This window comes from Ahaetulla prasina, chromosome 2, assembly GCF_028640845.1.
Source record: "Ahaetulla prasina isolate Xishuangbanna chromosome 2, ASM2864084v1, whole genome shotgun sequence".
Taxonomy (NCBI): domain Eukaryota; kingdom Metazoa; phylum Chordata; class Lepidosauria; order Squamata; family Colubridae; genus Ahaetulla; species Ahaetulla prasina.
Genome location: NC_080540.1, coordinates 193,375,876 through 193,388,421, shown reverse-complemented (window position 1 = coordinate 193,388,421; position 12,546 = coordinate 193,375,876). Strand labels below are relative to the sequence as shown.

At 40.6% G+C, this 12,546-nt stretch overlaps 2 protein-coding genes across 5 annotated transcripts in view; one reads left to right on the top strand and one right to left on the bottom strand.

The window, feature by feature from the left end:
* Positions 1–734: 734 nt before the first annotated feature.
* CDCA3 (cell division cycle associated 3) lies at positions 735–6,885 on the bottom strand. 2 transcript variants are annotated; one of them, XM_058166866.1, is made up of 6 exons: positions 6,780–6,885; positions 5,950–6,095; positions 5,718–5,853; positions 2,887–3,159; positions 2,280–2,401; positions 735–1,115 (listed from the first exon to the last, which is right to left on the bottom strand). In XM_058166866.1, the coding sequence occupies exons 1-6, from the start codon at positions 6,835–6,837 to the stop codon at positions 972–974; spliced, it is 879 nt and encodes a 292-aa protein (XP_058022849.1). In that variant the 5' UTR covers positions 6,838–6,885; the 3' UTR covers positions 735–971. The 2 variants fall into 2 exon arrangements, with proteins under 2 accessions (XP_058022849.1, XP_058022850.1); XM_058166867.1 differs by lacking the exon at positions 6,780–6,885 and adding an exon at positions 6,187–6,446.
* USP5 (ubiquitin specific peptidase 5) overlaps positions 6,867–12,546 on the top strand; it is a 23,415-nt gene continuing 17,735 nt past the window's right edge. For 2 of the 3 annotated variants that reach the window (XM_058166861.1, XM_058166860.1), the window contains exons 1-6: positions 6,867–7,023; positions 10,075–10,200; positions 10,370–10,433; positions 11,100–11,233; positions 11,444–11,589; positions 11,756–11,940. In XM_058166861.1, coding sequence (XP_058022844.1) covers positions 6,916–7,023; positions 10,075–10,200; positions 10,370–10,433; positions 11,100–11,233; positions 11,444–11,589; positions 11,756–11,940 — 763 coding nt within the window. In that variant the 5' untranslated portion in view covers positions 6,867–6,915. Of the gene's footprint in view, positions 7,024–7,625; positions 7,764–10,074; positions 10,201–10,369; positions 10,434–11,099; positions 11,234–11,443; positions 11,590–11,755; positions 11,941–12,546 lie in introns of those variants that run through there. The other variant, XM_058166862.1, reaches the window with a different exon arrangement.

The following is a 12,546-nucleotide window of genomic DNA, read 5'->3' as shown; positions in this document are numbered from 1 at the left end:
TGTTACAGCTGGGGGTGTGGGGGGAGATGCGCAAGCTATTCTGGGATGAGGCTCTTTTGTTTGCGGTCGCACTATAGCGCCATTTAGTTTCACGTACGTAATGTGAACTAAGCTTATGTGCAGGCGATACAAATAGTATATTTTCAGAAATTTAAATTGTCATGGGGAATTTTATGAAAAGCTAATGAAAATGTTTTTAAATAATGCTATGATTTTTTTTTTAAAAAGTCAATTAAATTAAAAAAAAGGAAAGTGCTTCAGTATCCCTACCCCTATCAAAACCCCTACCGCCCACCATGAAAGCTGGAACGCCCACTAGTGGGTGGTAGGGACCAGGTTGACTACCACTGTGTTACAACTTAAAAACAAGCTCTGCTCTGGCTCCTGTAACCCCAAGTAACAAAAGGGTACTATTTATTCTACTACCCAGAGACTGAAGCAAAATAGGATACTTGTTTCAGTGAGGGATGTCAGCTAGCAGTTTCCACATCTTCTCACACCCCCATATTCTGTTCTTCTACTGGGGCTCTCGAAATTTGGCAATTTTAAGACTTGTGGATTTCAACTCCCAGAATTCCTCAGCCAGCCATGTTGAAGTCTGTAGCTTCCACGTCCAACATTACTTTCTGCAAAGAACAGTTTTAGCCCCACTCTAACAGATGTACTCCAGGAGTAGTTTTTTCCAACTGTGGCAAAAGTTTTAAAATAATGCAGCCGGGAACCACAATCTCATTTTAAAGTGAAGTTTATTTTCCAAACACAGACATTTCAGACGACATTTTTTTAAAAAAGTAGTTACACAGAAGAATCTATACATTATGGAATCTAAATATGAAAACCAAAGACAGAGAAAAGTAGCAAGAGGGAAATAGGCAAGAAGCAAAAAATAAAAATCATGCTACTTCAATGTCTTCATACTTGAGCCATCAAACCTTCATATTAAAGAGCGGCAAACAACAGAGCATCTGAAGCTAATTTTCCACCCAACGACACTGTCGATTCTCCTTATTCATGGGATCCCAACCACAGCTATCTGCTGGAAAGTTTGGCCCAGAGTTTAAGTTTCCATCCTTTGGTTCTCTTTGATTATCTGTCACTGATGAAGTCCTTTTATTCTGGAAAAAAATATATCTTGTTGAAGAAATGCTAATATATTTGACTGTTTTATTTGATGGCAGCCAGGTTTTGTATTCACACAGTATGATTAACTTGATTTACTCAAACATGAATTTTTGAGAGGGGCCTCTGTGGCTCAGACTGCTAATGCAGTCTGTTATTAACAGCAGCTGCCTGCAATTACTGCAGGTTCTAGTCCCACCAGGCCCAAGGTTGACTCAGCCTTCCATCCTTTATAAGGTAGGTAAAATGAGGACCCAGATTGTTGGGGGCAATAAGTTGACTTTGTATATAAATATACAAATAGAATGAAGATTATTGCTAACATAGTGTAAGCCGCCCTGAGTCTTCGGAGAAGGGCGGGATATAAATGCAAAAAAAAAAAAAAAAATTTGCACAACGCAGAGTAAAGTCATGAGTTGGCTTCACCGAATACATGAAACTCGATTTTGGGCTGCCACCCATTGAAAGAGGCAATTGTTCCAAGTTTTAAATGATAGCCATATAACATAAATGCTTCTCAGGGTACAAATAATATATGTGTAAAAACATGTACACATCTTTTATCAACAAACTGACATATTTATCAACATGAGAGGTTTTACTGTACACTAAAGATGTGGTTTACTTTTGTTTAAAACATATGACGACTGATTGGAAAAAGTAAAGAACTTCACTCTGATGAAGTCAATTACATAGTTCAAGAAATTTATGAGCAGAACAATATTTTCATTGATTGCCGTTCATTTTAAAGGGAAGATAAGGTAAAGTTCGAAAGGCTAGAAAAATTCCTACAAAGCTAGGAGATAAATTAACTCTAAATGAAAAAAAAAACCTAATTTATTCTGAGCAAGTCTACTATTTTGCCCGCTGTTGCTTTAATATTCTATAAATCTCAATGTAGCTCTTGATTTGAAAAGTTTGTTCATACCTGAAGAAAACCAGTGTTGAAAATAATTATCTAAAAGGTGCTAGCAATGAAGCAAAGAGACACAACAAGAAAAGTACAAAGCACCCCATCCTGCTTATACTGGATTTGAGTCTACCACTTTTCCAAATGTTTTGTTTTTCAGGAACAAAAGGTAACTAGCTAACAGCACTTTAAACAAAGCAGAGATATGGGTTAATGGAATAACATCAACCATCTGCCCACATATTGTTACCTGATGAGAAGTAAGGGAAATTGGAGAATTGTCACCATGAAGGATACTAAGTGGGGAACGTCCAGTACCAGTCGGCATTGCCAGCATTTTGTTACTGATTCTGCGTTTTACTGACTTGCTTCCTAGGGAGTAGGAAGGAAGAGTATGAAAATTCATCACAATGTTTCTTATTTTTCTGAACAAAAGCTCAAGTACCATGATACCTCCCACCGTTCCTTCCTAAGCAGGCAGAGGTTGTTATCCTTATGTAGTAAAAGAATTAGTTTATGTGAATTCTGCTAGCATAGTTAACAATATAACTACACTAGATTCCCTTTTCTTCCTTAGTTGCAGCACAGTCTCAGTTTAAGTTCACATTCTCACAGTGACTGCTGAGGTAGACTCCTATAAAGCTAGCCAACGTAGGTTCCAGTTTCTTGGGGACTGAAGAGGTCTTGCATAATGCAGCTGGGTACCAGATTCATGAGAATTAGATTGGCAAGACAATAACACAAATAAACATTTATGTAGACAGAAATAATACTGATCAAATTGACTTGCTTCACTCAGAAGATCACTGTCAGAGGAGTGATGGAGCTGTTGAACAGCTTTGGACAATTAATCTCACCTGTAGAGTGAATGATGCGGGCAGGCTGTTTTGTTACAGCTGCAACAGAAACCATGGAAAACAACTGTTCATTTTCCCCCTCTTCTGCTTGCTGAGAATCCTCTAAGAAAATTTCCCCAGAAGAAACTGTGCTCCTTGCAGTCCCCTCTTCCATTCCAAAGATGAATTCAGATTTTTGATCTTCATGCTGAGATTCCTCTTGAGGTAGCTCTTCCTCTCTATTTTCTCCCATAAAGTTTTCACAGAACAACTTCACTGGGTAGTTTATGGTATCTGGACAGAAATCAAATTCCAGAATTGAAAATTTACTCAACAGCACATATCAAAAGGAAATTTCAAAGACTAGAATAATACTCTCTCCCTGCCAATAACCTTCTATAAGCACTGCCTTAAATGGTGCATAACTCAGCCCTAAGATGTCAGGGCACATGTATAAGACAGTAGTGGCTGTTAAAATTGTGCACATAATCTTCTCCCACTACTTTGGCAAATCTTTTACTTCTGTACAAGCATCACTAAACAAAGAAGCTGAGTATCCCCCATCCCTCATTCCAAATATAAAGTCAGAAATAGAATCCAGTCTCACACATAGAATACAAGCCCATGAATATGAGAACTTCACACTTCCAATAAGCAACCTAGCAAGCACCCATCCTTCTTGCTCTGTGAGGTCAAGATCATATAGAAGGCTAGTCTTAATCATAATTAACCAACCAAGATGACATTGATCACAGTCTTGGATCACTTCTGATGGGAGCAAGATGGAAATGAAGCAGCCATCCTTGCTCTTCTTGATGTGTCAGAGACTTTCAATTTCATTGATCATAGTATCCTTTTGGACCAGATCCAGGAGTTGGATATGGGTGAGCACAGTATTGTCTCCTCCCTTCAGGGTCAATTCCAATCAGTGTTGATGCACAGGGTATGTGTGAAATCCCACTAGCAGTCTCTTCTTTGAAAAATGCCATAGGGATCAATACACTTTCTTATCTTGTTTATCATCTCCCCTCTAAAATTTTGGGGTTGGTATCATCAATATGCAGTCTGCCATATGTCTCCATCCTAGGCCACCTGAAGATCTGTCTCTGCATCTAGAGACTAATGGGGGGGCCTGAGTGTGGTGCAACAAACTTCAATTCAAGCCAAGCAAGACTGGATGGTTTTGAGATTTTGGACCTCTTGGTTTCCAGGTAAAGAGGCCTTGCCTAGTGCAAAATCTGTTGATCCTCCTGGATCCACAGCTCCTGCTCAAAAAGCAGGTAGCATTTGTGGGTCATGTCTCAGTTGTGCCAGTTCCTGGAAAGGGCTGCCTTGCTCATGGTCACTCATGCCTTTATGAATAAATTACTGCAATACACTTTACAGGATGCTACCCTTGAAAAGTATTGGAAGCTCCAACTGATGCAGAAACATGGGCAATCACTGATGCCAATTACAGCACATGTGACACAATTACTTCATGAGCATTGGCTTTCAGGTACAATTCAAGGGGTTGGCTATCACCTTTAAAGCCCTTCATGGCTTAGGACAGGGTTACTTATCTCTCCCCAGTTGTTTCTCCCTGTCCTACCCAAAGATGGGAAAGACATGTTTTAAGTACTATTGGTTACAAACTGTCAAGGCCAAAGAAAACCTTTTCTGTTATGACACCAGCCCTTTAGAACATCACCCACCCTGAGATTATATTTGCCCCATCCCTTGTTGGCCTTTCTTAAGTATTTGACTGTGATTCCCAGGAAGGAGGGAGTGTATTCCAAAGGAGCAAAAGACAGCGAAGTCTAGGTAGTCTGCGTGGGAGAAAGTTTTAAAACTATTTCTTCCCTAGTAGTTTTTAAGAGTATATGTTTAATGATGCAAACACTTTGCTTTAAGTTTGGGCAAGATTTCTGTCTTGTCTGGTGAAGCACAATAAGAAACTGCTAGAAGAACCTCAATCTGCCATTCTTGGTTTTTGGACTCTGATATTAATCTACAAAAGGGCCTTGAAAACTTGTTTTGGAGCCCTAGGTGTGGGTTAAAGCCTGTGTCCAGCATTAGGTAATGCTGGCTGCTTTGGTTTTATTGTAAGCCACCTAGAGCCACATAGACTTGAGTGAGTGACTTCAATTGAATAAATTAACTGGAGTAGGGGTCTCCAACCTTGGTCTCTTTAAGACTTGTGGACTTCAACTCCCAGAGTCCCTCAGCCAACAAAGCTGGCTGAGGAACTCTGGGAGTTGAAGTCCACAAGTCTTAAAGGGACCAAGGTTGGAGACCCCTGAACTGGAGGGATTATTTAGGGTGAATATTAACAAATGTGTCCTTGCAAAATGCTTCATCACTGGTTAATTTAACTATTAACTATTTAAATATTCTTAGTTTGCCCAACTCATTAATCCACAAACTAACCATACCACTGAATTCATACATCATGCTAGACTAAAATTGTTTGATTTTTATCCTCTCCCTTTATTTTGGGAAACTCAATGCAGTACAAATACCTAATACTCCCGTAACAATAACCCTAAATAACCCTATGAAGTGGATTCAGCTAATAAGAGAGACTGCCCCAAAGTCACATAGCCAGCTTTCATACCTAAGGGATGTCTAGAACTTATCTTTCAGTTTCTAGCCCAGTTTATAGTTTGGTAAGTTACATTAAGATAGCTGAGCTATAGGATCAACTATCAACTGAAAAGTAGACTCATCAGTACATTTATGGGAACAGCAGTCCTTTTGGCATATTAAATTAAAGCAAGCCAGCCAGCCAGCCAGTCAAGGAAAGTGCGAGACTTTCCACATAGCAGTTCTGATTTAAAAGAAGATTAGGCCAGAAATGCATCCCTACTTACCAGCTAACACATCTTTTAGAGGAGTCCGTGAAATTCCTGGCGTTGGGGAACGAGGATCCCAGTTCTCATGCTGGCTTTTGGCTACCAACTCCCCTTGTTTTGGAAACTGTGTTTTGTCTTTGGGGGAACTTTCTACCTAAAAGCAGAGAAAAGAGAACAAAGTTAAAACAGCAGATGTACACAGAAGATGGAAAAGCAAATCCTTTGTTCTGAAAGACAGGCTTCCAAGTACCTCAATGGGTGTCCTCAGGATCCCAGCAGTAGGTGACCTTGGGTCATTGACATGTTTCAGGTGCTTATTCAGCAAAGGTGTGCAGGTGGGCGTAGCTGGGAAACTCTCAGAAGCCCCCATGACAATTGTTTGGGAACGCAGGAGTCCTGCAAAACAACAATCAACCTTACAAATCAAGGAAATAGACAACAGGACGCAGCTGAAGCCCCTATTGCAGCAACCAAAACTCTCTTCTACCTCCGAGAGAAGGAGCGGCCATAAATTCGTCTGATCAAACTGCCCTCCGTCTTCCAACTCAGCGCAAGCTCACATCCCCCCACCCCAAAGTAGCCGCTTAGCTTTTGTAGGACTCGGTCGCCCAAGCTCAGGCTCGCTTGGGCCGACTAGACTAGTATTCGAATCTCCCGCCTTCCTCCCACCAGCCTCTCTGCGACAGCTCTGATTGGAGCGAATGGCTGCCAATCGCTCAGACGACTCTTTTTCCCTACTCATTTGAAAACGCGACATCCCCTTTCCTACCTTCCTGCTTCCCTGTCCTCTTGCAATTGGCTGGAAAATAATTTTAACTCTTCTATCTGTTGTTTTATTGGACTAGAATTCCGTCAATCTATTGGAAGGCCAAACCCACCGGCGTTACCTTATTGGCTAGTTTAGACAAATACAAATACCCATCTCCCAACTTCTCATTTTGAAGACTAATAACATCGGGGCGGAGCTAAGAACATAACCAACGTTTCCATTTGTAGAACGTTTAGCTGCAATCCTGATTGGCTACAATGGGTGTCCGTTTAAAAAATAGGCATTTGGAAGGACAAATCAAACAAAAATACCTTGGGTCCCTGTGGGTTTACGGAGTACACGCCCACTTCCCTTTGTGCCCCCATTCATTGGCTGGAGAAGCTTAGCGTATGTTGTCTTCTGATTGGTAGGTGTTCGCTGTGGGCGGTGTTGGAGAAAGCAGCTGTCATGGCGGAGCTGAGTGAGGCACTACTTTCTGTTCTACCGTCTATCCGGGTGCCCAAGGCCGGGGACCGCGTCCATAAGGATGAGTGCGCCTTCTCTTTCGACACTCCGGTAAGCTCTCATGTGAAAAAGAGGGGATTTGGTGGGGATTCTGTTGTCTTCACAGTCTCCGACATACCGGGCGGGGAAGGTAATATGACCCGCGCAAGGCCTCACGGGACTTGTATTTTTCCAGGGAACGGCATCCACTTCAAATCCCCCGTAAGGAACTAAGCGAGTACTACAAATCCCAAGAGTTTCAGCGACCAAATCGTTCTTTCGGAAAATACTTGGCTTTCTGGGGATTGTAGTTTCTCGAGATCACATCTCAGAGTTGGGGCGTTGCTGTCATGGTCATCTTATTCACCGGACCGTATGGCCGGCCGTGGGGTCTTTCTGTTGGATACTGAGCCGCTTTACTATCCCCACGGTAGAGCCGCTTAAGTAGAACAAGACGAGAGCCTCGTGTGGCATGCCGGGCACTGTAGTCTTGGTTGCCTGGCTGCCACTAAAGATTGAGAAAGATTGAGCCCCGCCGCACTACTGAAGTCTCTGGAACTATCTAGGCATGGCTCGCGGGGCATGATGGGAAACGAAGTCCCTTTCCCATTCGTTTTAGTGCCAGACCTTCCGCTCAGGAACTGCTGATCCCAGAGACCTTTGGTGGAAGGGACGTGTCAGCCCTTTTGGTTTTTGAATCGGACACATGGGCTCTGTATCCTCTAGGCAGCTCTCCCATCATCCGATCGCTCTTGCCTCTTTCTCATTCCGCACTGTGGAATGAGCTCCTCATCCAGTTTCTTCTAACGCGTGTAAGGGAATCGCTCCCATTGTTATGGGTGATGCTAAGGTCTGTAGCTGGTGTCCCCTGGCTGGGAGAGAGAAACCTTCTGGGCAGCCACGCCTTTTTCCCAGAGTGAATCAAGCAAGCCTGGTTAGGCTACACGCGAGTTTTAACGGAGGTTCGCAGAAAGATTCAGAAATGTTTGCATGATTTACTGATTCATTTATCCTACTTTACCGGTCCCCTAAATCCCCTGTCATCTCTGGAGACAGTTGCCTTTTTCTTCTGGATATGAAGAATGCAAACGCATTCTTGGGCGGGTGGGCGGGGGGGGGGGTTACCCTTCCCAGGGTTCAGTATAAATTAGATCCCTGCTATCAGGATCTGTTGAATTTCCTTTCCAAATAATAATTTTAAAACATATCATTCCTTTTTCTTTCTTTTGAAGCAGGCTGATCATTTTTCTCTTGTGGGCTCATCATATCAGAGTGAAAGGCTGCATTTTGTGAACGTTCACAATTTATATGGGACACTTACAGATTCCTCCTAAATATGTGTGTGTGTATGTGTGTGTGTGTGTGTGTGCAACAAGGCTAGGGAATTGCTAGTTAGGAAAAGAAGAATATTGTTCTGCAAGAGCATGTTTTGACATCCCTGCAATAGAAGCGCTCCTTTTATTAAACATATCTGCAACCTTCAAAACTGCAATGAACAATATTTGTTAACATTTAAGAATTATCTGGGATAATTGTGTAAGAAAGAAAATGATTTCATGTAATTTCTTACAAATTATAGGATGCTGCTTATCATTTAGAGTGCTTCTAGTATAACTATCATATTAAACAGTTAATCACCTCTTTTGAGGGACTAGGTCTGTGCTCTTATAGAAACGAGTAAGATAAGATCATACTTATAAAATACTCTTAAAGAATATTTTTAACTGACATTATTGTGTACTGTAGCTCTGTTTAGCACTCTCATGGGTAGCATGATGCCTGTGGACGTTTTCCTTGCTGTCTATCAGGCTCACTTATTGTCTTGTCATTCCCCTCCTCCCATATGTGTTTTAATAAAAATGTATGGCAGTGCCTCATTTTTAAAACATGCTTTTGGATTCCACATGGATTTCATAGGAGGAATGGTTGAAGATCAATGTCTAATTTGGAAGGGTGTCCAATTGCTGAGAAAAAAAACCAGAAAATGTTCCAAATTTTCTGAACTATTCTGTTCAGAATTGTATTCCTTTCCCTGCTGTTAACTCTTGAAGAGTCATATTGTTGCTCTATAGACTGCACGAACATCCATTAAAAGCCAATAGCCGTATAAAATGTTTATTCAGTTAAGGTGGAAGAAATCCACACGTTCTGTATTTTGGACATATTTTATACAAACCAAACTGAAATGTCAGAAATTTTGCTTTTAGGTTCAGGTGTTTTCTCTAAGTTGCAATAGGGGACTTGTGCCCTTCAGATACTAGTACTAAACTAAAACAACCACATTAACATCATAGTCAGTAGGGATATATTCTGGGAGTTTCAGTTCAGTAATGTTTAAAGGACCATAGTTTCCCCATATTTTCTGTAGATGGCAAAATAATGCAGAAATGTAAATATAAACGCCTATATAAAATAGGCACTACTGTTGTATGAATGTGTCATGGGTATCTAGGGTAGCCAAACAAGATCTGTGAACTGAATTACTGAATGTAGTCATTTAGTTTCTGGAGCATAGAACTTTAAGAGCAGTTTATCTGGTGTGGCTGCAATAGCATTGATGCATAATTATAATCTGGGAGCCACATAAAGAGGTTAATAAATGGATGATAATTTTCAATGAATCTTATCTTCATATGAAATAATTTTATAGTGTCTTATTGATAAGGGACCAGTAAGAATCATTGCAACAAACTTCTTCATCCCCATTGCTGAAAACAGGTTTGGTCAGTTGTGGGTGACAGCACCAAGGAATTCTTCCTGCTATTCTGAACATCCAAATAAATCCAAATGTGGCCATAGCCAAAACAACTAGGAAAAATTTAAATGCAAGTTTCTAGATTTCATGGCTGCAAATGTATATTTGTGTATTTTTTATCTTAACCTACTAAGCTCTTGGAAGGAAGAGATCTCACTAATACAAGATTCTCTGAGGGAAATTTCAGTGCCTCTTAGAATTCGGAAAAGTATTTATAAAGAGGAATTTTTGTAAATTGCATTCATGAAATTATGTATTTGAGTAATTTATTTGGGCTACAACATTTTATACACAGCATTAAAAATTTGGTATTTGGGGATTGGCTGAGTTTCCTTCCTATTGAAGTCATGTCTTTCTTTGTTCTGTAGGAGTCAGATGGAGGAATATATATCTGTATGAACACATTCCTGGGCTTTGGAAAGCAGTATGTGACAAAACATTATGAAAAAACAGGCCAGCGGGTCTATTTACATCTTAAGAAAACACGCAGATTGGTAAGAATGGCAACTTTTTTGCCTTGTGCAGAACTCGCTTATTTAAATTTCAGAGCAGAGGAAGAAAGATGGTTATAATTGATGCTGCTGTGTGCTTGCTTGCTGCCCAAGAGTCTGGACGTTTGGAATGGCTGGCTTGCTAATTAACACTCTTCTGGTTCTTCTCTAGAAAGAAGAAAATAATTCCAGTGCTGGTGATCCTCCCCGGAAGAAACCAACCCGTCTAGCTATTGGTAAAAAATATAAACTTACACTTCTATTATACTATGGGGGAAAACCTTGATGGGAGAGAACATGGATTGACTTTAGTTTTAAGACTGTCAGAAGATTTGAATTCATGTTTCGTCTTATATTTTATCTGTAAGCTTTCTCAAAGCTTGCATAATTTGACACCTTTTTTAATTAAGATGTCATAGTTCTGAGTAATGGCCCAATCAATTCAAGACTCTGAGCCTGTGGTTTTTCTCAAAGATCCATTTTATTGGTTATATCATATTGGCAGGTTCAAATGTGAAACCAACTCTGAATCATTCCTGTGCTTTGGTACAAATAAAGAATAGATATTGTCCACTTCCCATTCTGTTACAGATCATGTTAACCAACCAAGCAGGTGATAAAGTTCTCATCACTCCCTCCTGCTGTTGCTAGGGCACATTGAACTGACCTTGGTTCTCATGAGTCTTATCACTGTTATGTCTGGCACTGTAGAGGAAAACATTCAACATTCTTCAAAGCTCCTTCCCCCACATATGCATGGCAACTTAGAAACGAAGCAAAGTAAAAGTATGGCTTTGGCTAGAGTCGTTTCGAGAGTTGACATAAGATTTCACAGCATCTAGAGTTTATGATGTTGCTTCTTACATTTCTCAACTGCTATTGTTGCATATCTGTTTTGATAGGTGTAGAAGGGGGATTTGACCTCCCAGAAGAGAAATATGAATATGATGAACATGTCAAAATAGTTATTTTACCAGAGCATTTGGATATCCCTCAGGATGGACTAGATGGTCTGCCAGATATGGTGAAGGACAGGGTAAGCACTGTGATTCATCGGGGGGGGCGGGGGATCACATGGTCTGATTGGCTTTGCACTAGAGGTAGAGTTGATGTGATGCATCAGCCTTGGATATATGGGGAATTTTTTTAGTTAAAATGGTATGTAAAACTTCAGATCTCTGCTGATAGTAGATATTTTAGGAGGGGCTTGGAAGTCTGACTCACCTTTTCTCTTTTGGCATTCCAGATTTCTAGTGCAATTGAAGCTATTCTGACAGCAGATTCTGCTTCCCGTAAACAGGAGGTTCAGGCTTGGGATGGGGAGGTTCGGCGTGTGTCCAGGCATGCCTTTTCTCTTCAGCAGCTCCAAAATGGTATCCGTATCCCTCCTTGGTGAGTTGATGGTGTTCCTTAATGCTTTTTTCTTTTCAACAGAAGATGTAGAATGAAATCTGGGAAGTTTAACAAAATGGAGTCAGGCCTGAAAATTGTTCAGTGCAGGATTGAGAGAATTGTACTGATTGAGGCAATTATACTGCCTAATTGCTTGTACTGACAGTGGCTGGAAATGCAGCAAGTGTGACATGCGGGAGAACCTGTGGCTCAACATGACAGATGGCTCCATCTTATGTGGACGGCGTTACTTTGATGGCAGTGGAGGCAACAACCATGCTGTAGAACATTATAGAGAAACTGGTTACCCCTTGGCTGTAAAGTTGGGAACCATCACTCCTGATGGAGCTGGTAAGACAGAATCTATTTGCAGATGCAGCTGTTGAATAGTTTAAGATTCCCAATCGGAGAATTGCTGAATTTCTGTTCCCATCTTACACTCTGTGGGCACTGAAGAATTCATTCCTTTCTGTTCAGCTAGCACTGTGGTCATAGGGTCTGGGAGGAGGAGGGAGAATAGTACAACCTGGCCACCTAGGCTCAAGTTCAGTCTTATCCGATCCATATTCCTCATCCCTCCTTCTAATTTCAATCCCCTGTTTGCTTGTCAGGGAGGAACAGTAAACCTACATAGTTGTATTTTCTTGGGAGTAGTAGGCTTGTTAGGGCAGCTGCTTTGCTAAATGTGACAAACCTGGGTTCTTGGGAACAGGAAAGCAATAAATGAATGTTGCAAGTTAGCTGATCCACTTCTGAAGATGCTAGTAAAAGCACATATATAAAATGCATGTAATATATGATGTGCTCCCAAATATTTATAATTTATCTGTATATATTTATGTTTGTGTATATATATATATATATATATATATATATATATATATATATATATATATATATATATATATATATATATATATATATATATATATAATGTGTATATATATGTATGTGTGT